This window comes from Notamacropus eugenii, chromosome 1 (assembly GCF_028372415.1).
Source record: "Notamacropus eugenii isolate mMacEug1 chromosome 1, mMacEug1.pri_v2, whole genome shotgun sequence".
Taxonomy (NCBI): Eukaryota; Metazoa; Chordata; class Mammalia; order Diprotodontia; family Macropodidae; genus Notamacropus; species Notamacropus eugenii.
In genome coordinates this window covers 292,771,430-292,799,036 of record NC_092872.1, presented here as the reverse complement: position 1 = coordinate 292,799,036, position 27,607 = coordinate 292,771,430, and the positions used below count along the sequence as shown (strand labels likewise).

Below are 27,607 nucleotides of genomic sequence, written 5' to 3'. Positions count from 1 at the left end.
GGTTCAGGCCAATTTCAGGCCTGGACCTTCTTATCAAAAATTCTGTGACTTTCTGAAGGCCATTCATTGCCTTTCTCCAGATTGGTGGAGTCCACCTCCAGTCTGCTGGCTTTCTTATTATCTACCTTATCCTCAATGACTTCATCAACTAATAACTTCCATGGAAACTTAACTTTTTGCTGTCTCTCACAGTTGTGGACGCCTTTTGAGAATGATCTTCCAAAATGCATAAGATACAAAATGCGTAGAAACCAAATATGCCATTTTCCCCTTATCAAGTTTGTGGGCTCCTAGAAATCGGTTGACTCCAGGTGAAGAACCTTTCCCCTACTGTTAGACCTTTTAATTTTTAAATTACCTGATATGTTACTTCTCTGGGCCCAGCTTGTACTGCAGCTCAGTAGGCCCCCAGCCCAGCGTGGTGTGAGCTGTTCTTCACATTCATTCAATTAACATTTTTTAAGAACCCAAGGCTCTCGAGCAGCAAACTGCTTGCCTGATAGGTGATACTTTGTATACAGTTACTGTGTATGTATCTGTTCCCCCAACACATACTCTGCATAGTTTTGTATCTCTTGACAAATGCTGTTTTGGGGGGAGGCATTCTTTTGCATGAACTTGGCTAATGGTATTTTCAATTGCTCATGAATAAGCAAGAAGCATTCTTCTCCATCTGCTCATTCCCTGCAGCAGCTCAGAGCAGACACAGCCTAGCCCAGAAACCATTCACTGCTCTTTCCTGCAGCTCGCTGGGCCTCCGCAACCATGGAGACCCGCCCCCTTCCTCCCCCTTCCCCGCCCCCTTCCTCCCCCTCCCCCGCCCCCGCCCCCTTCCTCCCCCTCCCCCGCTCCCTTCCTCCTGGCAGGCTGGAGCGGAAGGATTCGGTCGACCCCTTTAGTCATCCCACAATGCCTTTCGCCTCACGCGCGCGACCGAGAGGGAAGGTGGTGCTGCCGCACGCTCGCGCCTGTGTGTACCTCCTGGCAGTGCGCACGCGCCCAGGCCCAGGCTGGGCCCTAGCAACCGCCGCAGTGACAGTAGCAACGGAGCGGGATGGTGAGTTACCTGCAGGGTTTGGGGAGGCTAACCTTGGGCTGGGGACGACGGAGGGCGGGGACGTAGAAGTAGCGGTGAGCGGCGCGGAGGGAGTCTAGCGCGAAGGAGAGGAGGAAGAGGAGGGTCTGTTGGGGGGAGCTGGAGAGGAGAGGGGCCTGGGGCATACGTGTGGCCGCGGCTTGGGCTGGGGGCGGTGGGAGCCCGAGGGGGAGAAGGGGGAGGAGAGGGGGGAAGGGCACCCCTTGCACCGCAGGAGTTCTTTTCCCCAGAGAGATGGGGAGTGCTCCAGGCGTGACTGGAGCTACAATGGCCGTGCACTTGCTATCCCTAATTAACGGTGAGCATCGTCCGCGGGCTGTGGTGCTGCCACCCCGGCCCTCCCGGAGCTTTGCTGGCCGCCCGCATCGCTCAGCCGCTTGGCGATGCTCTGATTTGCCTGGTAACCGGGCGGTGACTGTCTACAGGTAAACGCCGAGCTCCAGGCAGCCCTGCTGTTTGTTTACAGCCTTGAAAACTCAAGCCAGTTTCTCGAAAGGTATTGATTGGTTGGGAGTCTCTTCTGGCCAAAAGAGAAAATTTAGGACAGTAAGTGACCATCCTTCAGGACGGTTGTTTATGAAGAGTAGGTATGGTTAGTTGTTGTCTTTTTGGAATTCCAGTGCTGGAATAAACAACAATTATACCAAAGCGGTGAATGGATGGGTGGGTAGGAATGGGAAGGTAGCCCGTAGAGAGAAGAGCGATTACTGCTCTCCTTTCCCTAAATGATCCTTCCTCCTCCCTATTCCTCTTGCGTTTATGTGGTCAGAGCTAAGAACTAAAAAGGCTCTGGAGTTTAGTTCTAAAATTTAGCAAAAAAAATCTGGCCTCTAGTAGTTCCTCAGGTGTGAGTCATGGAAGTTAATTAACAGGTTCAAGTATGCCTTTTGAACTAGTAGACAGACTCAGAGAGGAAATCAGTGACTTCATACTACTTCTCTGTTTACTGAGCAGAGAATCCAGTAAAATTTTAGATAGTCTGAAACCCCCTAGAGATGCCAGGCGCTGTGTTCAGGAAGGAGAACCGAAGAAGACAACCAGCTAATGGTTTTACAACCAGTAAAACCAGAAAATGAATGGCTGAGAAGAACCTTGACTTGATGGATGGAGTACTGCCTGGGTCAGGAAACCCTGAATTTAAGTGACTTTGGGCAAATAATTTAAACTTTCATTGCCTCCAGACAACTCTCTAAGGCTGTAAGTTGCAGAGGAAATAAATGTTAACCTACATTAGTAGAGGGAATTTCAGGTGTGCTGGTAAATGTTTAACAACCAGCTTCTCCTCCCCTAAAAAAAATTATAGCTACATTAACATTTTCTCCACTTTTCAGTCCAGGCAATCAACAAAACAATCAAGCCTGGAGTTGTAGTTTGCCGATTTCCAAGGTATAAATACTCACAGTAAAAATTTAACAGTCATCTCCCAGAGCAGTTTAATCTGGCTCCAACACATCCCTGCCACTGAAAATTTAACATTTGACTCTAAGAAGTTGGAGGTGACTTCAGCACACCCAGGCAACTAGGTGGCCCAGTGGATAGAGTGCCCTGGACCCTGGAGGTCCTGAGTTCAGATATGATCTCAGACACTTACTAGCTGTGTGACCCTGGGCAAGTAACATAACCCTGTTTGCCTAAGTTTCCTCATCTGTAAAATGAGTTGGAGAAGGAAATGGCAAACCACTCCAGTGTCTTTCCGAAGAAAACCCCAAATTGGGTCATGAAGAGTCAGACCCACTAAACAACAACCAAGCACATCCAAAAACCCTCCACCAATGAAATCCCAAATCCATTCCCATTCTATCCATGCAGTCCTCTGGTTGGAGGTGATAAAAGTACTGGATTATGGGTTTGTGGGGATGGTACCAATAATGCTACACAGCTTTTTCCTATTGTTTGTTGCCATTCTTTGTAAGTTTTTTTCCTTAAGGCATAGTTATAACTTTATTCACAGAAGTTGAAGGATATTCTCAGGCCTTTATTTGGTAGATGTTTCTCTGGTCAATTTCTGAGGAGCAGTGACATGATATTAAAATAACCGAAATTCTTTCCTATCCTTTTTGAAGGTAGTAATTCCATGTTAATCTCATTCACAGTCAGAATGATACATATTTTGACTTAAAAGTGAAACAAAGTTTAACATTCATGCAACAAATGTTGATTGAGCAACTAATGTTGTAAGGTATTAGGAGGATGCACTGTAAAATTATGAACTGTTTGATGGAGTAACTTTATATGTAAAAAATAAGAAAATTAAAGAAATTTGTTCAAAATTTTTAAAATAACATTCGTTTTGCCATAAATTTACCCAAATAAAATTTTGATTTGATTTTTAAGTGTCAAATTATTACTACAAAGAGTTATTTGGAAGGCAAAACTTACATATACTTAAGTACAAACACGAAAGTTATTATACACAATAGTGTACACAATATTAATTGAATTAAACTAAAAGTATTTATCTTAGTAATAGTAACAACTCATGAGACTTCTGTATCAAATCTGAACCAACAATAGCTTCAAGTTAATTTTGAATTCCCCTATCCTCTCCAACTTCCTATTCCTCCTCTCAAGTAACATGTGATTTCAGAGTTGAAAGGAACTTTAGGTACCATCTAGGCACTCTTCCTCATTTATAGATGACTTCACATGCTCTGTGCTAGATACTGTGCTTTTTAGGCCCTTGGGATACAAAGATAGTCCTTGTCCTCAAGCGTCTTACGTTCTGTCAGGGGAGACAGTATGTACATGTACAGTCAAGTAAATGGTGCCTTGTTTTGTACCCCTCTGATGAACTCATGATGATTATAGTTTCTTAGCTATGTGCCCTATTTCCCTACAAAACGATAAACTAGACTAAATACAAAGTAGGCCTTTAATAAATATTTTATTGAATTAAAGTCTGGTCTAGGAAGATTTTTCTTTATTCTTCTGAGGCAGACATTTTAGTTTTATCTAGGTTACTTGGTGGGTATTTCTGTGGTGAAATCTTCGGAAGTGAAGACATTGTGGTAACAACTTGTGTGTCAGAGGAAAGATTTTACTCAGGGCAATCTAAATGAATGCCTGGGTCATATGCAAAAATGGTTGACCAGACCAAAGAATAGTCATTGATGATTACTAATGTGAGAGGGAACAGGGTGTGGTAGACAGTATGCTGGACCTGGAGTCAGTAAACCTTGCTTCTCTGAGCCTTAGCCTGTTTCTTCATTTGTAAAATGAGAACAACACCTGTGCTGTCTACCTCACAGGGTTGTCGTAAGATTCAAATGAGGTGCTGTATAAAGTACTTTGATATATAAATGTACGTTATTATTTTCGTTAAGAGTCAGGATGTAGGATTTTGGTTGGAAAGTTGGCTTTAGAGTCAGACTGCCCTGGGTTCAATTCCTGCCTACTTTTACATCCTAGCTGGATGACAACAGGCAAACCACTTAACCTTTCTGCAACTAAAGAAATTCTCTAAGATAGTAAACCATGGATGAGTTGCTGATCTGCACCAGTAGAGGCATTTCCTATGCTAATGAAATAACAGAAAAAAATTGGGGTCCCCCAAAGTATGGATCAATTCAATTAAAAAACGTTTATTGAGTTTCTATAATGTAAAAAGCTTACTGCTTAGAGGGAAGTTTTCAGCAGATGAGATCAGCCCTTGGCCCTTTGGTGTTTAACATTTTTATCAGTACCTTGGATGGAGGCAGAAATGGCATACTTAACATTTGTGCATATATGACACAACTCTAGGAGGATTGGCTAACAAGGATAAGATAGGAGCCAATAAGATACTGGAAGACTAGAACACTAGGTTGAATCTAATAAGATGGAATGGAATGGGGATAAATGTAAAGCCCTGTTATATACTTGGGTTCAAAAATCAATTTTACAAGTAGAGAATAAGGGAGGTAGAGAATAAGGGAGGTATGCTTAGCAACAATTTGTGTGGAAAAGGTCTGAAAATCTAAGTGTATCACACATACAGTATTAGTCAACAATGTGAAAACTAGTTCACTCTTACACTGCTTTAAGAGAGAAAATAGTGTTTGGAGCAGGGAAGACGATAGTCCCATTGTACTCTGCCCTGGTCTCACAACAACTCAAGTATTGTGTTTAGTTCTCGGTACCACATTTTAGGAAGGACATTTGATAAGCTATATCCTGAAGAGGCTCCCAGGATGGTGAAGGACTTAGAGATATTTAGCCTGGGGAAAAACATAGACTTAGGGAGGACATGATAGGTGCCTTCAAATATTTTAAGGATTGTCATGTAGAAAATGGATTAGATTTATTCTGCTTGACCCAAGAGAGCTGCACTAGGAATAATGAGGAAAAGTTGCAGAGATAGATTTCAACTAGAAGTAAACAAAAAAAAATTTGTAACAGAGCTGTCTAAAAGTAGGTTGAGGTCTTCAGGTGTTGGGTATGTTATAGAGGGAATTTCTGTTCAGATATGTATTGAATTAGATGACTTTTCTGGACCCTTACAACTCAGATTCTATGCTGTAATGTTACTACATAGAATTAGCTCCTATATTACACTCAAGTATGTACTGACATTATTTATGATAAAGTTCTGGGCTAGTGCTGATTTAGGATCCTTTGGAATAATATAAACTGTATAATTATCTCCTGTTGACTTTGGGAGAGGCCAGGTCATATATAATAGTCACTTAATTGAAAAGAATGATTTTAAATATGACTTAAATTATGGAAATGTGTATGCATGCTACATAAGAAAAATAGTTAATTTAGCATTTGTTAGATAGGAAGATTACTCACATTTATTCAATCAAAACATTTATTAAGTATCCATATTGTATAGTTTTAAAGTAATATTTTTTGTCTGGCTTCATTTTCTCATTGTCCATTATCAGGATACAGAGAATAAAGGGAGTATAAAATTTGGAGCTGGTTTGTTTAAAAATGGGAACAGCTAGATGGCACGCAAAATAGAGTGCTGGACCTGAAGCCAGGAAGTCTTATCTTGAGTTCAAATGTGACTTCAAAAACTTACTAGCTGTGTGACCCTGGGCAAGTCACTTAACCCTGTTTGCCTCAAGTTCTCATCTGTAAAAATGAACTGGAAAAGGAAATGGCAAACCACTTCGGTATCTTTGCCAAGAAATGCCAAATAAAGTCACAAAGAGTCAGAAACAAGTGAACAACTATTTAAAACATTTCATTTTTTAAAATCCGTGGTTACCCACCATTTTTTAAAGGTTAAGTAATGTAAATAGCCCAACTTTCGTTTTGGGAGTTTGTTTTTAAAACAAATTCAATAAAAACCAGACCGATGTGAAGCTATATACCTGCCCTGCCATATGTAAAATATGTTTCTTAAATACACAGTATTCAACAACTTATTCTTCTTTGGAAACTAGATGGGAGTAGAATTTATATGTAAGCTGATAGCCCTGAAATCACTATCATTTTTTTGTAACATCCTTAAGTTAAGCGCCCCTGATTTTTCTATAGAAAATGTAAATTTCTCACTATCAATGTATAATACTAAAAAAAGTTAATATTTTAATGGGATAAAAGGTTGATTAAAATTATATCATAAATTAGCTAAGACAAAGAAGATACCAATAAAGGCACCTTACTTAAAAAACAATTTTTTTTTTTAGGCAAAAGCAACAACAATTAAAGAGGCCCTAGCCAGATGGGTAAGTATATGAGTTCTTTTAAAAATTATATAAAGCATACTTTTTGACCACTAGAAATTTGGAACCTATAAATTAACTTTTAAGAATGTAATTATTTGTTCCCCCAATTATATCTGATCAATAAGCATTCAATAAGCATCCATTCAATAATCAATGAATTTCTAGAAAAAAACATCTGTACTCATTGTCTTTATTTTTTTTGCCCCTCACTCCTCCCCAATTCACATCTCAATTCTTAATATCTGGTTTACAGTCTTTCCTCCCAAATGAAATTACTCTTACCAAGTCTACTAGTGATCTATTTGTCAAATCCATTGAACTTTTCTTGGTATTTATCCTTCCTGACCTTCCTTCAGCTTTTCACACTGATGATGACTATGTCCTCCTGTATACTTTCTCCTTTTTGTGTTTTTTGTGACATTACTTGATTCTTAGCTTTTTTTTTTTTTTTTTTTGGATCATCATCTGTTTTCTAACCCCTGTGTGTAGGTATACCCTAGAATTCTTTTGTAGGCCATCGTTTCTCACCATAGACTCCCTCCTAGTGAATTCATTAACTTTTATAGGTTCAGTTTTCCTCTCTATGTAGGTGACTTCCAATTCTGTTTATCTAGCTCTTATATGTCTACCAGTTTCCAGTCCCACATTACCAAATGCCTTCTGGGCATATGTATCAACCTAGATGGCCCATCAGCGTCTCAATCTCAATGTATGCAAAACAGAATTAGTTATTTCTACCCCATAAACCACACCTCTTCCCAACTTCCTTACTATGCAGTTACACAGGTTCACAATTTTGGGGTTATTCTTTGCTCTTTCCTTTCTATGTTCACACCAACTCTTACAGCCTTGTGTTATATTCATTGTTCTTCTGGAATTGTGGGTCTTGGAGAAAACAGATTACACTGGATAAAATAACAAAATATTTCAATTCTTGTTTACTTTCTATAGCTCTTCCTAGTTTTACTAATTTATTTAATTACTTTTTATTCAATTCTGTCTGGTTGCTATTCAAGGAAAATTCTGCATTTAAGGTTCTGATTTGTTATAATACCAATATATAAATTATAATATTGTAGTATCTACCTCTTGAGGTTTTGGTAAAGGAAGGCACTTTGAATATTTTGTGATTTAAATTGGATTTCTGGACAAGATGGCTGCCTGAACAGTGGTGGAAAGCCCAGCTCCCACACCACTATTCCAGCAAAAACTTAAAAATGGCATCATATTGAATAATAACCAAGAAATGCAGATAATGAATATTAAGCAAAGAAGTATTTTAATATGAAGAAGTAAATAAATGAAAGGAAAAAACTCATAACTCTAATCCAGCACTGAAAAGATATATTCTTTTTTATTTTAAGAGAACAGTCTCAGTAAAAGGGGAACCAGTAAGGTATTTAAAAGAAAATAGAGAATTGACACATACTGGCTATGTGACCACAGGAAACTCTCTAAGACTGTAATTTGCAGAGAATGTCTGTCTGCATTTGTAGAGAAGACTCTTCACTAAGAGCTTTCCCTGCCAAGGAAATTATTGGTTTAGTTTAAAAAAAAACCAGATACAGGCCTGTGGGCTTTTTGGAACTCTGTGAACTTGAGGTGGACAGAATGGTAGTGGAAATTTGAATGAGGATAAGAAGATAATGATAGCATTGTGGGAGTATCTTGCAGACCTACCATAAGTTCTTTATTTTTTGCTTCAGACCATCGATTCTCTTTTCAGCTCTTGGAGAGAAAACTTCTACCAAAGAAAATCTACAATTCTTTTTGCAGTGAAAAAAATGTGTACCCCTCTTAGATGCCTGACTGACTAACAATTAAGTGGCTTTCAAAGGATCAAATAGTCCACATATGTTGGAGGATGGACTTGAACCACCAGGCTTTCTTACCTCAGGTCAGCTAACTTCGCTATACTGTGCTGACTCTCTTGACATGGATCACAAAAACTGGCACAGAGGCAAGATATACTTGTGATAGAAGGCTTTAACTATCTAGACATCTGCTGGAGATCTCTTTCTACTAAAAATACAGAGCCAGATAAATTCTTGACATGTTTTGATGACAATTTCGTCTTTGAGAAGGCAGAGGAAGTCTTCTAGCTAAAATGGCAGTGTTAAAAGTTGTAGAGAAGCCCAAGTCTCACATCCTATTCTTCAGCAAAGATATTAAAAAGGCACCAGATCTAGTAATGCTCAAGACATTCAGAGAAACAACAGTGAACTCCTTCATTCAGACTAGAACTATACAAAAAGACAGCACTGAACTCATTGAGAAAGGAAGGACAATGTTCTGGGGTATTAGTCTGGAGTTACCAGAATCTAGATTAGGTAATAAAATTGGAATAAATGAGCCCCAAAGGGGAAGACATTACTGAGTGATGGTGGTAAAGGGAGAGTCTAGAAGTGACCATTGGAGGAAGATGTATAATGCCTCCACCACCATGATCAGTGAGTTGAGGATGAGTGAAAATACAACTGGATCTGCAAAGGATGGCAAGAGAAGCAGTGTCTTCAGGAGGGAGCCACGTCTCAATGAGTGCCAGAAGATGGAAAGAGTGAGAAAAGAGACTTAGTATGAAAGCCAGCTGATTAATTATGGAGCAGACAGACCCAAGGATGCAACAGAAGGGGTTGGTGGATATAGAATGAGCTAGTTAGTATTGGATATTGGGTAGGATTGAGGGGGGATGGAGATAGAAATATAGATGAAGGAATGAACTGCTAAGGATAGGGAGAGGGTCAGTATCAGGACTATGGAAAGAGCAGGAAGGATGGGAGTATGTCAGCCACTGGGGAATGATTCCAGGCAATGTAAAAGGGAAGTCTACTAATGAAGGCAGGCAATTAAATTAGTAAATTCAAGATCAGTAATTTGTGTTGACACAGACCTTAACTGCCCTGACCTGCCAGGTTATGGAAGCTGCTTTGTCCAACACAGAAGCCCCCAGGGAAAAGGATTTGTCTATTAAAGAAGTCTAGTGAGGAGGCCTCTCCCTTGCCCAATCCCTTCCTTAGCAGAGCAAGGCTGACCACATTTTGCCCTTTGACTGGACAGGAAACCTAATGAGAAAGAAGAAAATCTAAGTTTAAATCCCAACTCAACTACTTGGATAAATCACTTGATCTCCAACTCTCAGACTTAGCCCAAAATTTTATTCACAGAGGTATTGAGGGTTAAATAAAGCAAAGTGTATTAAACATTAAAAATAAAGCACTTAATGTGTCTGGGCAATCCACCGTAAGAAGACAATAGGATCATAAATGCAGAACTGAAGGAGGTCTTTGAGGGCATCTAGTCTAGTCCCTTGTTATAATCAAGTGAGCACCAGAGAGGTTTAAATGACTTGCCCAAAGTGATGGGTGGGATTTTAACCTATGATTTCTGATTCCAAATCCAGCATTTACCACATTGCTTCTCAGGGTGCTGCTGTAGCTCAGTGGTAGAGATGAAGCTTCTAGAGCTTTTATTTTATTTTTTTATTTCTACTTTTGATTGAACTGAGGGTAGAAAAAAGGAAGAAGAGATACCAAAGAAAACAGCTGATATTAGAAGTCTGGAATCCTGAATGTAAGGGAAGATTTTAGGAAGACCAGAACATCTTCGTAGGAAAGTGTTTAGAAATAGATGGAATTTAGAAGCTTTGACTATCCCAGATGTGAAACGTCTTCTTTAATCCTTCGTCTCCATTTGGTAGTGGTATACCAAAGAATTACCTAATTTGATCATGTCATAGAAGTGCATAAGATCAGTATTTATTTAATGAAAACATTCATTGGGAGAGCATAATAATTGGTGTTGGGTTTTCTTAATTCTTTTGAGTAAAAATGGAGGGATCCTCAGAAGTTATTACCCTATTTTGCTTAAATATTCCAATATTATTCTTCCCACGTTTTTTCATCCCAGGAAGAAAAATCAGGTCAGAAGCCAGCAGAAGCCAAAGAGGTAAAACTTTATGCCCAGATTCCCCCTGTAGAGAAGATGGATGCATCCTTGTCCATGCTTGCTAATTGCGAGTAAGTTCTGGAAAGAAAATAAATTATTTTGTCTTGCCAGTTCTTCTAGAATTGTCAATTTCCTTTTCTCTTTTTTTTAAGCAACGCTTTAAAAGAGATGTTTGTTCTTCTCTGCACCTTATGTATGTTTCTGCCCATAATTTATCTGCTGAGAGAGTCAAATACATAAAGAGACCACTACTGATTTGGGAGTTTCTGGGGTCTTTAATAGAATGATATCCAATGGTATATTTTCTTCATTGTATCTGATTATCATTAGCATGGAAAACAGAGAGAGATCCAAAAAACTGCTTCCCTACAAAAAATCTGTACATTGCTTCTTTCCAGACAAAGCTATGAGCCCTATACTATACTTAACCTGCTAAAAGCTCCATTTCGTAGCTGTTCTTTGGTTCTACGTTAAAATAAATTAGAATGAATTAAAATACTATGTACCAATTTTATCAACATTTTGATTCCTTTGTATTATAACTGTGACATATATTTACCCAGCATTTTAACCTACAGTGACTTTCACATAGAGCTTGGAGATCAACATTGTATGGTATCTTATTATATAATACTCTTCATGACTCTGTCACATAGCATTTGGATAAAATTAGTGTAATGGAAATTACTTTGGGGTAGAAGGAAGACTAACCTAATTCTAGAAAAATAAATGTAAGGAATCATTTCTGATCAGTTTTGGTGGGGAGGAGAAGACCTGTTATTTCATTGATAGAGGGAGTCCCCATTAAGTTAAGTCCCTCTACCACTGCAGGTCAGTCCTTGTTCTGGAATCTATCATTTTAGAGAGGTATCAAGGGCATATGTGTGTGTGTTCATCCTTTGTTGCCAAAGAAGACCATGCCATCAGAGAAATAATGACATGACTTGCACTTGACTTTGTTTTGAGTGAGGGAGGGCTATGCAGGTCACCCCCCTCACTTCTCCTCCAGAGCCATCTGAATCCAGTGACCAGATATTCATCAGGATGACTGGAGATGACCCAGGATGAAGCAATTGGGATTAAGTGACTTGCCCAAAGTCACACAGTTAGTGAGTGTCAAGTGTCTGAGGTGAGATTTGAACTCAGGTCCTCCTAACTCCTACACTGGTGCTCTATCCACTGCACCACCTAGCTGCCCCTGGTATCAAGGGCACACAGCCAGTAGATGTCATAGGGACTTGAGCCTATGTCTCCTGGACTCCAGAGATGGCTTTTTAACCACTATACCATGTTGTTCTGACCAGTTCTGATCCACATTCATGTTTAGTTATTCTCAAGAGCCTTTTTTTTCAACTGTGATATGATATCATTGTGCTAGAACAGCTCTAAGATTCCATCCAGCTCTAAATTCTGTTCTCTTTCCTAAATACTATGAATCACCACATTAGCATGGGGTAGGGCAAGGCACATTGGACTTAAGAGTCAAAGACCTGAGTTCTAACCCTGGCCCCTGTACTGGCTCTGTGACATTGGGGAAATGACAACTTCTAGGGCTCAGGTTGCTCATTTGTAAAATGTGGCTAATAACTTGTACTACAATAACTGTATTTTTTATTTCTGAAGTTCTTTAAGCCTTTTTTGAGTCTGTAGAGAGGAGATTATTATTAGTTTACGTACCAGGAAAGATAGCAAGTTTCTATTGTAGATCCTAAGAAGTGAGAAAGAGCTGATTTATGAGGGAATAGAATGGCCAAATGAGGGTGGACCATGTGGACCCATTTTATGCACTGATGCCATTCTAGATTCAAGGTGTCCTTAAAGATCGTAGTTCAGTATTAAGTTTTACTATCTTAAAACTGCACTGAGAATTTTGGTACATCCTGGATCTAGCCACATTAACAGAGAGTGAGTACATAACAAGGTGAAGGCAGCACCATCTAATACTAGACTTAGAGTCAAGAAGATGTGGGTTTGAATTCCACCACAGACACTTGCTAACTGTGTGACCCAGGGCAAGTCACTTAACATTTTTGGGCCTTAGTTTCCTCATTTGTTAAATGTGGAGGCTTGGCTTGATGATATGTAAGTCATCGCTTCCATGCCAGCTCTCTGTTCCTGTGAAATGTGAATGTTATTCGTTGAGGCAGCTGTAGTAGCATAGTAAGAATATTGGTCTAAGATCCATGAGGTCTGAGTTCCAGTTCTGAGGGCTTTGAGTTGTACAACAGCTTTTCTTAGTATAGTCCAATGAAGCAGGTGGTGCACGGATTGTCATTTGAGGATACTTGTTAGAGAAATGGAGTGCCCTGAACATGATCACACTGGTAAGGCCAGTGGGCAGCTGGATTTTATGCAGGACTCACAGTGGATGCACCCTTTTCTCAGAGCCAGAGATACAGACACAAGCAGAAAGAAAGGCTGTCACTCCCCTTGGGAAACCTACACTCTAATGGGGAAGATAACACACAAGAGGGAGTTGAGGAGGTGGTTCCCTCAGAGGAAGCATGGCATCAAAGTCAGATGAGGCCCCTGGAAGGAACTCACCAATGGGAAAAGGGGGTTGGTATGGTTCAGGGATGTTCTCGGGTGAGAATACTGCAGGAATGGAGGGATATTCCAGGGAAAGGTGGCCCCTGGTGCCTAGGGAAACACAGAGGAGCCAAAATTAGAGCTCAGATCTCCTGACTTCCATTTCAGGACCCTTTCCACTATACTATATTGCCTTTCAACTATAAATCGTTAGTAGAACCCCTCAGCTTACAGATGAGGAAATCAGGACCCATTTGTATCGCAGAATTGTGAAGATCCAGTGAAGTAATTAGTGTTTTCACTTTGTAACCATAAAGCATTACTTAATGTGAATTATAGTTGTTTTGATGTATTTGGAGAACACTGTACTGTGAGGCAATCCTCTTCAGTGCTGCTAAGTATGGCACTCAGACATTCTCTTTCTTAATGGTACACATCCCATCAGAGGAACCATCTCCAAGACAAAAATCTTTAGAGCCTTTTAGCCCAGGATCAGAGTCCTTGGAAATGGATTTGGAAAGGGGTTGTTAGTTATCGTTATCATTCATGTGCTGACAGATACTTTGAATAAGCCATCCTTTCCCAGACCTTAAGAGAATTAGTTACCAGCCATATTCATAACATATTGAGCTTTCTACTTCTCCAATTGACTAGGAGTTCTTTAGGTAACTAAAAAATATATGAAATTGCTAAGAATTTATATTTTTTAAAAAAATCATTTTAAAGTTACTTTAAGGAAGCAAAAGAAGTCAAGAATTATCCTTAAACACTGAATTCAGGCTGACTTTCTAAACCTTAAAGTGGTACATATAAATGTGAGGGCAGCTAGGTGGTGCAGCGGAGAGAGCACTGGTCCTGGAATTAGATCTTAGTTCATATCTGGCCTCGGACACTAGCCTTGTGATCCTGGGCAAGTCACTTAACCCCTATTTGCCTCAATTCCTCATCTGTGAAATGGGGATACACTGGAGAAGGAAGTAGCAAAAAACTAATATCTTTGCCAAGAAAACCCCACAGACATTGTCCATGGGGTCACTTCGAGTTGGACATAACTGAATGATTGCCAACAATATATATGTGAGCCATTATCATTATTCTCATTGTGAAGGTTTTAAGGGATTTGAATATGAGACTTTGATTTAAGATCTAGCCAAGCACATAAAGAATCATGGCATTCTTGTTCAGGCTGAGTGATTCAGGAACTTTTGCTGACATTTTTGATGTTCCAATTAATTTATTTTTATTCTCTCTAAGGAAGCTTTCGCTGTCTACAAACTGCATTGAAAAAATTGCCAATCTGAATGGTTTAAGTAAGTAATCTATCAGTTCTTTGAGTTTTCTGGCTGTTTGAAATAAGCTTTCCAAAGTTTGATGACGGTTATCTACAAATAATTATCATATAAAAGAAAAGCCTAAATACCTCAGATCTCAGTGTCATAGAAGAACTGAAGAGATAACTTTACCAAACAGTCTTAAATTTGACATGTCAGAAATATAGGGATGTTTCCTACATTCAGATGAACTAGGTTGGAACATAGATAGATCTGAGAAGTTCAGATATAATTTAGTGTTTATTTGATTTTTGAGAAGTAATTACAAATTATTAGAACATGTAATTGAAATGGTAGACTCAGCTCTTATTTTTTGCAGACTTAATAAGCATTTGAGACATTTCATTTCTGTGCCTTGAACAGATCGTATAACTTCTAACCCTTCGGTCCCTTACCTGTAAAATGAGGACAAGATTTGGGCTAGATGGCCTCTAAGGTCCTTTCCAAACTGGAAAAGATGATTAGTCGTAAAGTTGCTTCACTGTGGTACAAAAGACAATGCACTTTTTATCTAAGATTCTGGGATAGAGAGCTGAAAGGGATCTTCAGAATTGTGGAGTTCAGTCCTCTCAACGCACATGGTTTTTTTTTTTGTTTTTTGTTTCTGTTTGTTTTTAAGTTTAAAGATTGTAGGGAAACTGGTATCAACAGAACTGTAACGGGATAACAGAAAATAACATATAAAACACTATCTTAAGGTGGGGCTTGAGCACAAGCACCCCGTCAGCATTCTATGGGGTTATTGAAACAGAGTGAGAGTCCTTAACCAGCCCCTAGTGGGACTGAGCTTGCGACCTTGGTCCTATTAACACTATGTTCTAAATCAGGGGAATTGACACCATAAGCAGAAAATTCTTTGTAGTGCTGAATTCTAAAAATAATCCTTGTCTGCAGTTTATGTTTTTCCCCACCAAGATAGTGGAACCCAAGGATGCAGTGATTTGGTTTCATTGAGAACTGCTGTGAAAAGTTAGTTCACTGTCTCTAAGAGTAGCTACTTTACATGGCATCATAAAGTATTTGAAAAATTTGCAGTACTTTACATTAAAACACTCAGTAATTCTTGGTGTCAATACAACTATAAAATGGCTTATTCCTGAACAGTAAATACTGAAGGATATTTTTAGCCTGCCATCACAATTTTCTCATAAATTTTTTTCAAATATAATTTATCCAAGCTTTCATTCTCCTTAATAAGCTTATATATTAATATTAATTAAAACTCTAATTTGATTTTTAAAACATAGCATATCTCCCTAGAGAAGTTTCAATAGGATTATAGGAATCTTTAATTTCTATAAATGAAAATGATTTAATTTATATTTTTATAATACCTTATATTTATATAGGAATTAAAAAGTCAAAGTTTTTGCATAGAATAACTCACTAATTCTTATAATCAAAGCATAAATGCATTGAGGATTGATTATAAGGTTCTAGGGAATAAGCATATTTAAACTAAATTGTGATAATAAGAATATGGAAAATTACATAAGCTTTAATTCAAAGTAATGATACTTATTCCCGAAGAGAAAAGATATTTTAGTGATTTGCTAATAATGCTTTTTCAACATCATTGAAAGTATAGATTTTTTAAAAAGACAAACTGAAGTTAATTATTTTATTTTTGTTGTATATGTCTTCATGCTATGAAACGCTTAAAATATGGTTTCTTAGATTCAATAACAGCATCCCTTCAGCTGATACTTGATTGCTTTCTACAACCAATAATTGAACATCCTTATCAGGAAGCAGTTGACAGTCAGTCATGCCTATAGGTAATCATTGCTTTAATGAGATTCTGTCATGGTGTAAAATTACAATTTCGACATTTATCTTATGAGGTAGAGTCATTGATGTTATTTCCTGCTAGGACAGTCAGCTTCATTAATTCCTAAATTGATGGATTAATAGAGGTCACCCTCAGGGACTTTAGAGGTTATCTGGTCCTTTCATTTTACCGTTGAGAAAGCTAAGGTCTAGAGGGAGAAAGTGATTTGCCCAAAGTCACGCAAAACTTGAGACTAAAATGCAAGCTCCTTTTTCCTAGTTAGATATTCTTTCTGTTACAGCAAACTCCCTTGAGCTTTTTTTTTCAAACTCTTACTTAACTGAAAGCAGGTGCCCTGAGCCTCCCTGATGGGGAGAACTAAGCTGTAGAGTAGGGAAATAAATCCTAGAGAAGGAGAGTTTATGGAGAGAACAGTACCTAGTGACAGATGCAATTGTAAGTGAGGAATCTCAGGTTTAAGTAATCATTTTAAATTTCTAACTATAGGGGCAACTAGTGCAGTGAATAGAGCACTGGCCTTGGAGTCAGGAGAACCTGAGTTCAAATCTGGCCTTGAACGCTTGTCACTTACTAGCTGTGTGACCTTGAGCAAGTCACTTAATCCCAATTGCTTTGTCTTCCCCCCTCCAAAATATAAAATAACTAAATAAATTTCTTAATGTATATAAAAAACTGACATTTTAAATCATAGCTATAGGGGGATTTATTAACATGGAACCTTCAAATGATAAGGCCCCAAGGCAGGGCACCAAAAACATTAGAATGAGCCATCATGAAAGCAGACCCTAGGATGCTATGAACTTGCTTCCAGAGGAGGGAACATAGTAGTCTCCAATGGTTAGTAACTCACCTGGGACATAAGAAGGTATTTTGGCATTTGGGAATATATGAGTAATGATATCAATCTGCATTTCAGGATGGACTGGGAGGATAGACAGTATTTATGCTAGGGTAGAGACAGGTAATCTACCAGAGAATCTAGCCTGTCCTTCCACTGTACAGTCTACAGCCCCTGACACATCAACTGCCCCTCCCCGCAGAGGAGGAGGCAACTGAGTGGGGCAATGGTGTGAATAGGTGGACCCCCAAAGAGGAGTACCATGGTTATGGGACCCTCCAAAGTAATGACTTGGAGTAGGCTGGGGGGGTGATGCTGCATCATGTTGGGATCCATGGCATGACTTGAGGTGGGAAGAAAGGGTGCTCCTCAAATTATAGTTACCTACCCATACTCTGGAACAAACTCTAGTTGCCCCACATTAATCATGATTCTGGTAGTCTTGTGATGGTCTGAGGAAAACCAATACCTATCTCTACCACTTCTGAATTGTTTAAGTGCACATATTCTTCTCCTTGAAGGAGTTAGAAACCCCATGAATTCCAGCTTACATCTGGGATGAGACAGGAAACCTGTTGTGGCCAATTATTTGGTAAGGATCCCATTTGGCCCCAGGCAAGCCAAAAGTGTTGGCATATGATAGGCACTCAATAGTGATTGATTGAAGTTGAGTTATTTCTACCTGGGGTTACCAACATATTTGCCTGGTTTGTGATCACAGAAGCCATAATACTTTTATTGACTTGTCATTTGGTATTCTTTTTTTTAGGGAGGGGGGTTAAACTATACTTCTGACATCCTCCTTCCCTTCCCTCCCTTCCCTTCCTCATTGTCCCCTTAGTTCTAAGCTTTTCATATAGGCCCAGACTGAGAAATTTGTCTTTCCTGTCCTATAATCACTTGGACCCCAGGATCCAGACTAATTCCTTTATTCATAATACAAGAATCTTTCTACACATTGTATTTGTGTTGAGTACATTTGCACTATCAAATGAGATTATATCTAACAGTGCTATATAAATTTTGCAATCTACAGTGCTATATAACCTTCAGTTATCACATTTACAACAATGTACATTATAAATAGAATAATGCATTACAAAGGTTGAATCTATTCCCCTTAATTATTATACATCTAGCCAAACTAACCTACTTGCTGTCTCTGAATTGGGCATTTCTTCTGCCTTCACCATGCCTTTGTGCCTTGTCTCTGCTTTTAGGATTGCTAATTTCCTTCAAGGCTCACCTCAGGAGAGCCATAACTTTCCTACCAACATCCCTCCTCCCAGTTGTCTGTGCTCTTCCCTTATCAGATGATTGTGCATTTACTTATCTAGGCAGATCTTTCATCTCTTCCCTTTCCTCCACCCACCCCATCAAGATTAGCTCTTTGAGGGTAGAGAGGTTTTTTAATCTTTGTATTGCCTTGCACTTAATAAGTGGATTTTAAAAAAATATATAAATAAGCATATATTAAGTGCCTCATGTGCCAGGCACCGTAAGAATATAGTTAATAAAAAGTTTTTTGAATTGAATACACATAAAATCATTTTCTCTATGTTGTAGAAAACCTGCGCATCTTGTCACTGGGAAGGAATAATATAAAGAACTTAAATGGATTGGTAAGTTACCTTTCTTAACACTCTTTAGCATGTGACTTTAGAGCTCTTTTTGGTATTTGGGACTGCTTCTTTCTTTTAATTCTTTGTCCGTCTCTTTAAAGAAGAAACTTGGAGAGCATTTCTTTGCTGTACAATCTGTTTTTCTATCTAAGAACTTAATAATAGTAATGGTAACAGCTCACATTTGTTGGTGTTTAGTCATTAGTCATATTGGACTCTCCATGACCCCCTGTGGGGATTTCTTGGCAAAGATACTGGAGTGGTTTGCCATTTCCCTCTCTAGCTGCTAGATGAGGAATCTAAGGCAAACAGGGTTAAGTGGCTTGTGAAGGATGACACAGCTAATAAATTTCTGAGGTCGAATTTGAACTCAGGTCCTTCTGACTCTAGGCCAGGCACTCTATCCCAACTGCCCCAGTAGCTCACATTAATATGATGTCTGTTACGTGCCAGGCACTGTGCTAAGTGCATTTTACAAATATTATCTCATTTGATCTTCATAACAATCCTGGGAAATAAGTACTATTATTGTCTCCATTTTACAGATGAGAAAACTGAGACAAATACAGGTGAAGTGACTTGCCCATGGTTACACAGCTAGTAAAAGTCTGAGCTCAAATTTGAACTCAGGTCTTCCTGACTCCAGGCCCAGCACTGTGTCTACCACAAATAAGAATTTTAAGAGCCTTTAGCTATTAGGCATTTACTGAATGTGGTGGATGATCAGCTAACATTTGGAGGAATCAGTTCAGTTCTAATAGAGTTGAAGTGAGATAGCCTCATTGCAAAACCAAACATAGCTCCTGGGAAAATAATGCCAGGATTGTTTTCTCCTCTCTCCTTGGAATAACAAGAAACTCAGGGTTGTAAAGCCAAGAAATGAAGAAAGGACTTGCTGTTAGACTTTGTGAACTTCTTAATGGCTTTTTCAAAAGCCCAACTTTTGCATCACAGGAGCCTGGTCAGGGTAAACCTGGGAGGCAGGCCCTCCTAAGACTGAGGAGAGCTGGGGCCTGGCAGTCCTAAACTTACACATTACTCTTATGGAAGCAATTACCATCACTGAATAGGAATGAAGGTTGCTCGGAATAATAGCTGAAGTCACTGTATGACATGGAACAAATAGTTATTCAGCCACCGGATTTAGAGCTGGAAGGGGAGTCCAACCCCTTCATTTTATAGATGAGGAAACTGAGGCCCTGAAAAATTGTGACTTAATTCAGATCATTTGGAGTGGGCAACAGGGTGGGGTGGGAGGCAGTATGGACCTGCAATTTCACTGGCTTTAGGGAACTTTGGGCAAGGGAATTCCTCTTACTGATACAGATCAGCAACTGTTCTGTAATTTTTAAAGGCAATTCGGTGGCTTAGTAGATAGAGCACTAACCGAGTCCAGATCTTGCCTCAGATTCTTATTAGCTTTCTGACCCTGGGCAAGTCACTTGTCCTCTCTCATGTAAAATAGGGATAATAATGACATATACCTCATAGGATGGTTGTCAGGACTTAGAGAGACAATAAATGTATAACATACTTTGTGTTATTACTCTATAAATGTTAGCTGATGTTTACAGCCATAGAAAGTTGCCTGGGCTACCAAGAGAGGTGACTTGCCAGGGACACATGGCAAGTATGCATAGAAACAGGGCTGAAATCCTCATCTTCCTGATCTCCAGCCTAATTTTCTCTCCTCTGTATCAGGGTTGTCAAACACAAATAGAAACAGGGCCACTAATCCATTTGACAGGCAGCATGTTTACTTGGAAAACCATAGCTATGTACTGTTATGTCCTTATTTATTTGTTGAATGTTTCCCAATTGCATTATGATTTGTTCAGTCCTTCAGGAGCATTGCAGAGTATTGACACCTCTGCTTGAGGCAACTCTGTCTCTCAGCCAGAGTCACAGAGGCATGAAACAGTAGAGCCAGAAATGAACCCAGGGCTGCCTCTGCCTCCAAATCTAATTCAGTTTCTACTATGCCACATTGTCCCTGAGTTTTATTGCCTTTTCTTCTCTTGTTCCTGTAAAATGTTAGTTTTCACTGTTATTAAATGCTCTGAGTCTCAGATAATCAAGAGCTAGGATATGATAGAAATTCTTTCTAAAAGTCAGTTATTGCATAAATGCAAGGGGTGGTAAAGCCAAGATGGTGGAGTAAAGGTAGGGACTTGCCTGAGTTTTCCCAGATTCCCTTCCAAACAACTTTAACACCTCAAAACAAATTCTAGAGCAGTAGAACCAGCAAAAGGACAGGGTAAAACAGTTTTCTAGCTCAAGACAATTTAGAAAGTTGTCAAGAAAGTTCTGTCTCACTGGAGTGAGAGTAGAGTGCAGTCCAGAGCAGGGTTACACCCCAGCAAGTCAGTAGCAGGCCTTAGGGGCAACTGAATTGGCAGTGGCAACTTCTGTAACTCTCAGCTCACAGACAGTAAGAGGGGCGTGGGACTGGTCAGAAGAAGGTTACAGGTAGCCCTTTGCTGACACTAGGTACAGAACACTATTGCATTGCCCATCCCAGTCACAGTAGGTCGAAGAGGAGCACCATTCTAGTGGGTCCCTGGTCACCGTTCTGGGGCAAAAAAGAGTGCTTGTGGTCACTTGCAGACCAGAGCACAGGCTAGGGGAGCACTGAACACACCTCTCATTAGATCATAGCACCTTGGAAGAACTGAAAACTTACAGGTCTCCTCTCCCCACCCCCCACCCCAGCTAGCTCTGAAAACAGCATCATGAAAAACCTGAAGCTTGAAACAGTGTCCCCTCCACCCTAGGAGCAGAGCCCAACTTTAACATAAAGTTAAAAGTCAAGAAATAGGCTGGAAAAATGAGCAAACAAGAAAAAACAGAACCTGACCATAGAAAGTTACTAAGGTGACAGGGAAGGTCAAAACACAAACTCAGAAAAAGACAACAAAATCAAAACAGCTAAATGCAAAGCCTGAAAGTCCCCCTCAGAATTCCTGGCAGTGCTCAAAAAGGATTTTAAAAATCAAATAAGAGAGGTAGAAGAAAATAGGAAAATATATGAAAGTTATGTAAGAAAATTGTGAAATAAGATTCAACAGCTTGGGAAAGGAGGTACAAAACATATTGAAGAAAATAACACCTTAAAAACAGAATAGGCTAAATGATAAAAGAGGTACGAAAATTCACTGAAGAGAACTCCTTAAAAAGCAGAATTGGCCAATGGAAAAAAATGTACAAAAATTCACTGAAGAAAAGAACTTCTTAAACAGTAGCACTGGCCAAATGGAAAAGGATGTATAAAAGCTCACCGAAGAAAACAATTCCTTAAAAATTAGAAGTGGGCAAGGGGAAGCTAATGACTCAGTGAGACATCAAGAAAACAATAGAACAAAATCAAAGGAATAAAAAAAGTATGACAAAATGTGAAATATCTCATTGGAAAAACAGATCCAAGAGAGATAGTTTTAAAATTATTGATTATAGTTTTAAAATTATTGGATTACCTGAAAACCATGATCAAAAGAAGAGCCTAGACATATTTCAAGACATTATCAAGGAAAACTGTCCCAATATCCTAGAACCAGAAAGTAAAACAGAAATTGAAAGCATCCTCTGATCACCTCCTAATGGAGATCCCAAAATGAAAACTCCCAGGAATACTATAGCCAAATTCCAGAGTTACCAGATTAAGGAGAAAATAGCAAGAAGCCAGAGAGAAACAATTCAAATATTGTGGAGCCACAGTCAATGTTACACAAGATCTAGTAGCTTCTACATTAAAGAATTGGAGGGCTTGGAGTATGATATTCCAGAAGGCAAAAGAGCTAGAATTACAACCAAGAATCACTTGCCCAACAAAACTGAGTATACTCCTTCAGGGGAGAAAATGGGTATGTAATGAAATAGAGGAGTTTCAAGCATTCCTCATGGAAAAACCAGAGCTAAGTAGAAAATTTTACTTTGAAATACAAGGCTCAAGAGAAGCATAAAAAGGTAAGCAGGAAAGAGAAATCATTAAGGGATTCAGTAAGGTTAAACTGTTCATATTCCTGTATGGGAAGATGATACTTGTAACTCCTAAGAATTTTATTATTATTAGGGCAGTTAGAAAGAGTATACATAGAGGACCATGGGTGTGAGTTGACTATATAGGATGATATCAAAAAATAAATTAAGGGGTGAGAAAGAGGGATGCTCTAGGAGAAGGGGAAGGGAGAAGCAGAATGTGGTAAATTATGTCCCATAAAAAAGATGAAGAAGAGCTTTTACAATAGAGGGGAAGTTGTGGGGTGGGGCTGGGCAAGGTTTGAACCTTTGAACGTTTGAATCAGAATTGACCCAGAGAGGGAATAACTTACGTATTCAGTTATGTATAAAAATCTATTTTACCTTACAGGGAAATAGGAAGAGAAGGTGGTAAGAGAAGGGTGCAGGGTGCTGATAGCAGGGAGTATGTATTGGGGAAGCAGCAGTTAGAAGGCAGATACTTTTGAGGAGGGACAGGGTCAAAGGAGAAAGAAGGGTAAATGGGGAGAAGTAGAATGGAGGAAAATACACAGTAATCATAACTTTGAAAAAATTTTATAGCAAGTTTCTCTGATAAAGGCCTCATTTCTCAAATACAGAGAGAATAGATTCCAATTTATAAGAATACAAGTCACTTTCTAACTGATAAATGGTCAAAGGATATGAACAGGCAATTTTAAGAAGAAGAAATCAAAGCTATCTATGATCATATGAAAAAATGCTCTCAATTGCAATTGATCAGAGAAATGCAAATTAAAACAACTCTGAGGTACTGCCTCATGCCTGTCAGATTAGCTAATATGACAGAAAAGGAAAATGACAAACGTTGGAGGGGATGTAGGAAAACTGGGACACTAAAGTGTTGTTGATGGATTTGTGAACTGATGCAACTATTTTGGAATGCAATTTAGAACTATACCCAAAGGGCCTTAAAACTATGCTCTTTGATCCAGCAATACTACTATTAGGTCTGCATCCCAAAGAGATTTTAAAAAGAAAAAGGAAAAGGACCACCTACATGGACAAAAATATTTATTGCTTTTTTTGTGGTGGCAAAGAATTGGAAATCCAGGGGATGCCCATCAATTGAGGAATGGGTGAACAAGTTGTGGCATGTGATTGTGATGGACTACTGTTGTGCTATAAGAAATAATGAGCAACATGCTTTCAGAAAAACCTGGAAAGACTTACATGAATTAATGCCAAGTGAAGTGAGCATAAACAGAACAGCGTACACAGTAACAGCAATATTGTGCATTGATCAGCTATGAATGACTTAGCTATTCTCAGCAATACCTCCGTGCACAGAATTCCTAAGGACTTGTGATGAAGTCATAAATGTTTTTGGTCTCCAGAGGAAGAACTAATAGAGTCTAAATGCTGATCAAAGTATACTTTTTAAAAGTTAATTTTTCTTGTTTTTTTTTTTTTGTCTGTGTTTTCTTTCACAACATTACTGATATGGAAATGTTTTGCATGACAGCACATGTATAACCTGTATGAAATTGCTTTCATTTTCAACAAGGGAGGAGAGAATTTGGAACTCAAAATTTTAAAAAGTCAAAAATTATCTTTACATGCAATTGGAAAATTTTTTTAAAAATTCAAATTATTGGCAAGTTGTATTAGATGTTCTAATCTGATAGGCTAAGGAGAACAATTCTTGACTCACAAAAACTTGATATATCAAGTAGATTGAAGGATTTTTTAAAGTTTTGAATCTTTTTCAGTGAAAGTATGGTGATTTACTAATAAAGTGAAATTTCATTAATTTATAATTCTAATTTAGACCTTGATAGTTCAGATGAGTTATACTAAACTGAAGTTTACCTTTAGTACTATCCATGAGTAAATGGTACAAACAAAGGAGAGAATATTTTTTAAAAACCCAATATAATTGATGATTTTCAAACCTCCCAAGTACATTGTAAAGGCTGTCCCCTACCAAGGCTTGCTCTGATGCCCCTTCATGGTGTGGAGGTGACTTGGTCTTCTCAGAAGTCATGACAGCAGAGGGTACATTGCAACTGTAACTGCCTCCTGCCTGATATACTACACACAGGAGAAGTAAATACTTATGGATCTGGAATGTTTAAATCCATTTTGTCATTTTATTCAGGAGGCAGTTGGGGACACATTAGAGGAGCTGTGGATATCTTATAATTTCATTGAGAAGCTGAAAGGGATCCATGTTATGAAGAAACTGAAGATCCTCTACATGTCTAATAACCTAGTAAAAGAGTGGGGTAAGCCAAGTTTTTCATTCTGCTTTCTTGCTTACAGAAGTTAACTCAGTAGGAGGACAAAGGATATATAAAAGAGAAATTCCTTTCTAAACAATGGGCTTGCTCTTTGACAGAAAGAGCAGCTGAGTTGCCAGCAGTTTGCTATTTTTAGCTGTTTACTACCTTACTACAACCATAGGGCTCAAAATCTCTTTACTATCCATGAACAAAAGTTGTCTGATTTACCTAAAGGTCATAAGGAAGCTAATTTAAATGTAACTCTTCTTTTGAGTCTCCCTTCCCTAAGCTTATGTCATCCTTTGTACCTTTTTTGGGCCACTCATCTCATGCCATCTTTTACTATAAGCTTCTTCAAGGGCAAGGGCCTTGTTGAACTGACCTCTGTATCCTCCACAAGACCTAGTGCAGTGCTATGCAGGGTCAGCATTTATTGTGGGATGCAAGGTCTTGCTGACCATGGTCTCCAACCACATTCTGTTCATACTTTGTTCTTTCCCTTGACAAACATGGCGGGCATCACATAGAGTTTCAAACCTGAAGTGTGATGCGACTTGAAGAACAACTGCACAATCACTTCTTGACATGGTTGTGATGTGTCATCGTGATTTGTCATCATCACATATTCCTCAAACTTTAATTTTGAGAAGAGGAAATTAGTTCTTTTGGATTCAGCTGAAAATTATCTTATCCCTTCTTTTTGGCTGAAGTTTTTCTTCTATTTATTTACCTTTAATTGCTTGGAAGAGTCATTTTATGTGGCATAGCTTTTTGAACTGCCTTTTAAATGTCAACCTGTTGCTGAAGTAAACAGAAGAGCCACAAAATTACAGTTGCTAGTATGTTCTGTGATATCGAGGATCAGCCTATAATTAAGCCCCAGCAATTGTACTGTTAATACAGCATTTAATCTTGAGTTATTTCTTGTAATCATAGGGGAATTTGTAAAGCTGGCTGAATTAGGATGCCTAGAAGAGCTGGTGTTTGTGGGTAATCCCCTGGAAGAAAAATATTCTGCTGAGGGTGTCTGGATTGATGAAGCAACCAGACGAGTGCCCAAACTGAAGAAGCTGGATGGTAGGTTGTTTGGGGTAGCAGCTCGGTGACATTTTCTGGACATAAATGCTGATTTAGTGATGCAGAATTACAGAGAAAAGAATCAGACAAGAAAATAGTACTTCCCCTTGAACCTCAGAGGCTGCTTTAGTTTCGTTACAATTTGGATTGGTCAGATTTGAGTCAGGATGAACTGAGGAGGTTTGGTCCACCCATGGTTTCCCCAGCTTGTTTAAGACGATATCTATGCTATCCATCATCTGAAAGATTCAAGAAAATCAGGCCTTTTTAAGAGTGTGGGTCTGTATTTCATGAGGTTACAGTTTTACTCAGGATTTCCAGGGCAGTGTTTTCTCTAATTTTTTAAAGTTGTAAGCAGACAACATGAGCGACAAAGAGTGTAAGGCAGTGTACGGTGTTTTATATACAGTACTGTCATGGATAATCAGCAGAGACATAGATTAAGCTGGTTGGAGAAGGCTTCACCAAGAAGAGAAAAGATTTGAATTCAGTCTTACAAAATGGGTAGTGGTAATAGGACAGGTATAGGGTTTTAGAGTGAGATGAGATTCCAGTTGTTATAGAGCAGCAAAGTCAAAAAGCACAGAATTTGAAAGTTCAAGCCCTGGAGTCATAGATTGATAGCTGCAAAGAATCTTAGAGATTATCTAGTTCAACTCCTTCCTTTTACAGATGAGAAAACAGGGGCCCAGAGATGTTAAGGTGTCCAAAGAAAGGGCAGAGCCCGCATTTGAGCATAGGTCTTTTATTCCCCATCCATCACTCTTTTCACTGTACCACTATTCTTTTACATTTAGTGAACAGTCTTACACTCATGTGATTAGATTATAGGGGTTTCAGAGAGTAGGTAGTTGGTGATTAGCCTAGAAAGTGTGATTGGTGTTGCTAGATTGTAGGAGACCTTGAATGTAAGGGTAAGGAATTTAAACAGTTTCTTGCAGGCTATAGGGACTTTTTGCCAAGCATTTTTTCTTCAGTACCATGAGTCCATTTGAAACATTTGGGTATAACTTGGGAAGTTGTGGGCACTTCAGAGCATCTCACAATTTTTAGGTCAACAGAAAGCTTCTGTCACTTAGAATATTAAGAATATGTTAAGAATCTTCAGAAGTAATTCTCTCTTTCATTTTTAGGAATCCCAGTAATTAAAGAGGAAGATGAAGAAGAAGGCTAATGCCACATTTCCACTTGGTTTTAACTTATGATATTTAAGTAAGAAGATAGATAATGCTTTGTATAATTGTCTGTTTTAAAAAGGATATTGAGGGCAAAATATTTTAAAAACATTTTACAAATTCCTTGTCATCATTTTCCCTTTCTTACTCCATCTAAAGAGTGAGTTAACAAAACAGTGGTGACAGCAACTTTACTTATAAGGACACAGGCCTACTATTTTGTAACTAAAGAAATTGCGGATAGCAGTATCCACTCTTGAGTCACAACTGCATATCCCAAACTAATAAAATATTTATAAAATA

General features: G+C 38.7%; 1 protein-coding gene across 3 annotated transcripts; it reads left to right on the top strand.

The window, feature by feature from the left end:
- The first annotated feature begins 869 nt into the window (after window positions 1–869).
- DNAL1 (dynein axonemal light chain 1) lies at window positions 870–27,607 on the top strand. Of its 3 annotated transcripts, none has more exons than XM_072629172.1 (8): window positions 870–1,057; window positions 6,718–6,756; window positions 10,663–10,772; window positions 14,485–14,540; window positions 18,758–18,813; window positions 24,929–25,055; window positions 25,989–26,129; window positions 27,263–27,607. In XM_072629172.1, exons 1-8 carry the CDS (start codon window positions 1,055–1,057, stop codon window positions 27,301–27,303), a joined length of 573 nt encoding a protein of 190 aa, XP_072485273.1. In that variant the 5' UTR covers window positions 870–1,054; the 3' UTR covers window positions 27,304–27,607. The 3 variants fall into 3 exon arrangements, with proteins under 3 accessions (XP_072485273.1, XP_072485274.1, XP_072485275.1); XM_072629173.1 differs by lacking the exon at window positions 870–1,057 and adding an exon at window positions 1,062–1,131; XM_072629174.1 differs by lacking the exon at window positions 870–1,057 and adding an exon at window positions 16,239–16,339.

Bases quoted from the DNA above. Each gene is read 5' to 3' on its own strand.
- DNAL1 (XM_072629172.1), top strand. The intron at 6,757-10,662 runs GTAAGTATATGA...TTTTCATCCCAG, and splicing joins AAGAGGCCCTAGCCAGATGG to GAAGAAAAATCAGGTCAGAA. The intron at 26,130-27,262 runs GTAGGTTGTTTG...TTTCATTTTTAG, and splicing joins CAAACTGAAGAAGCTGGATG to GAATCCCAGTAATTAAAGAG.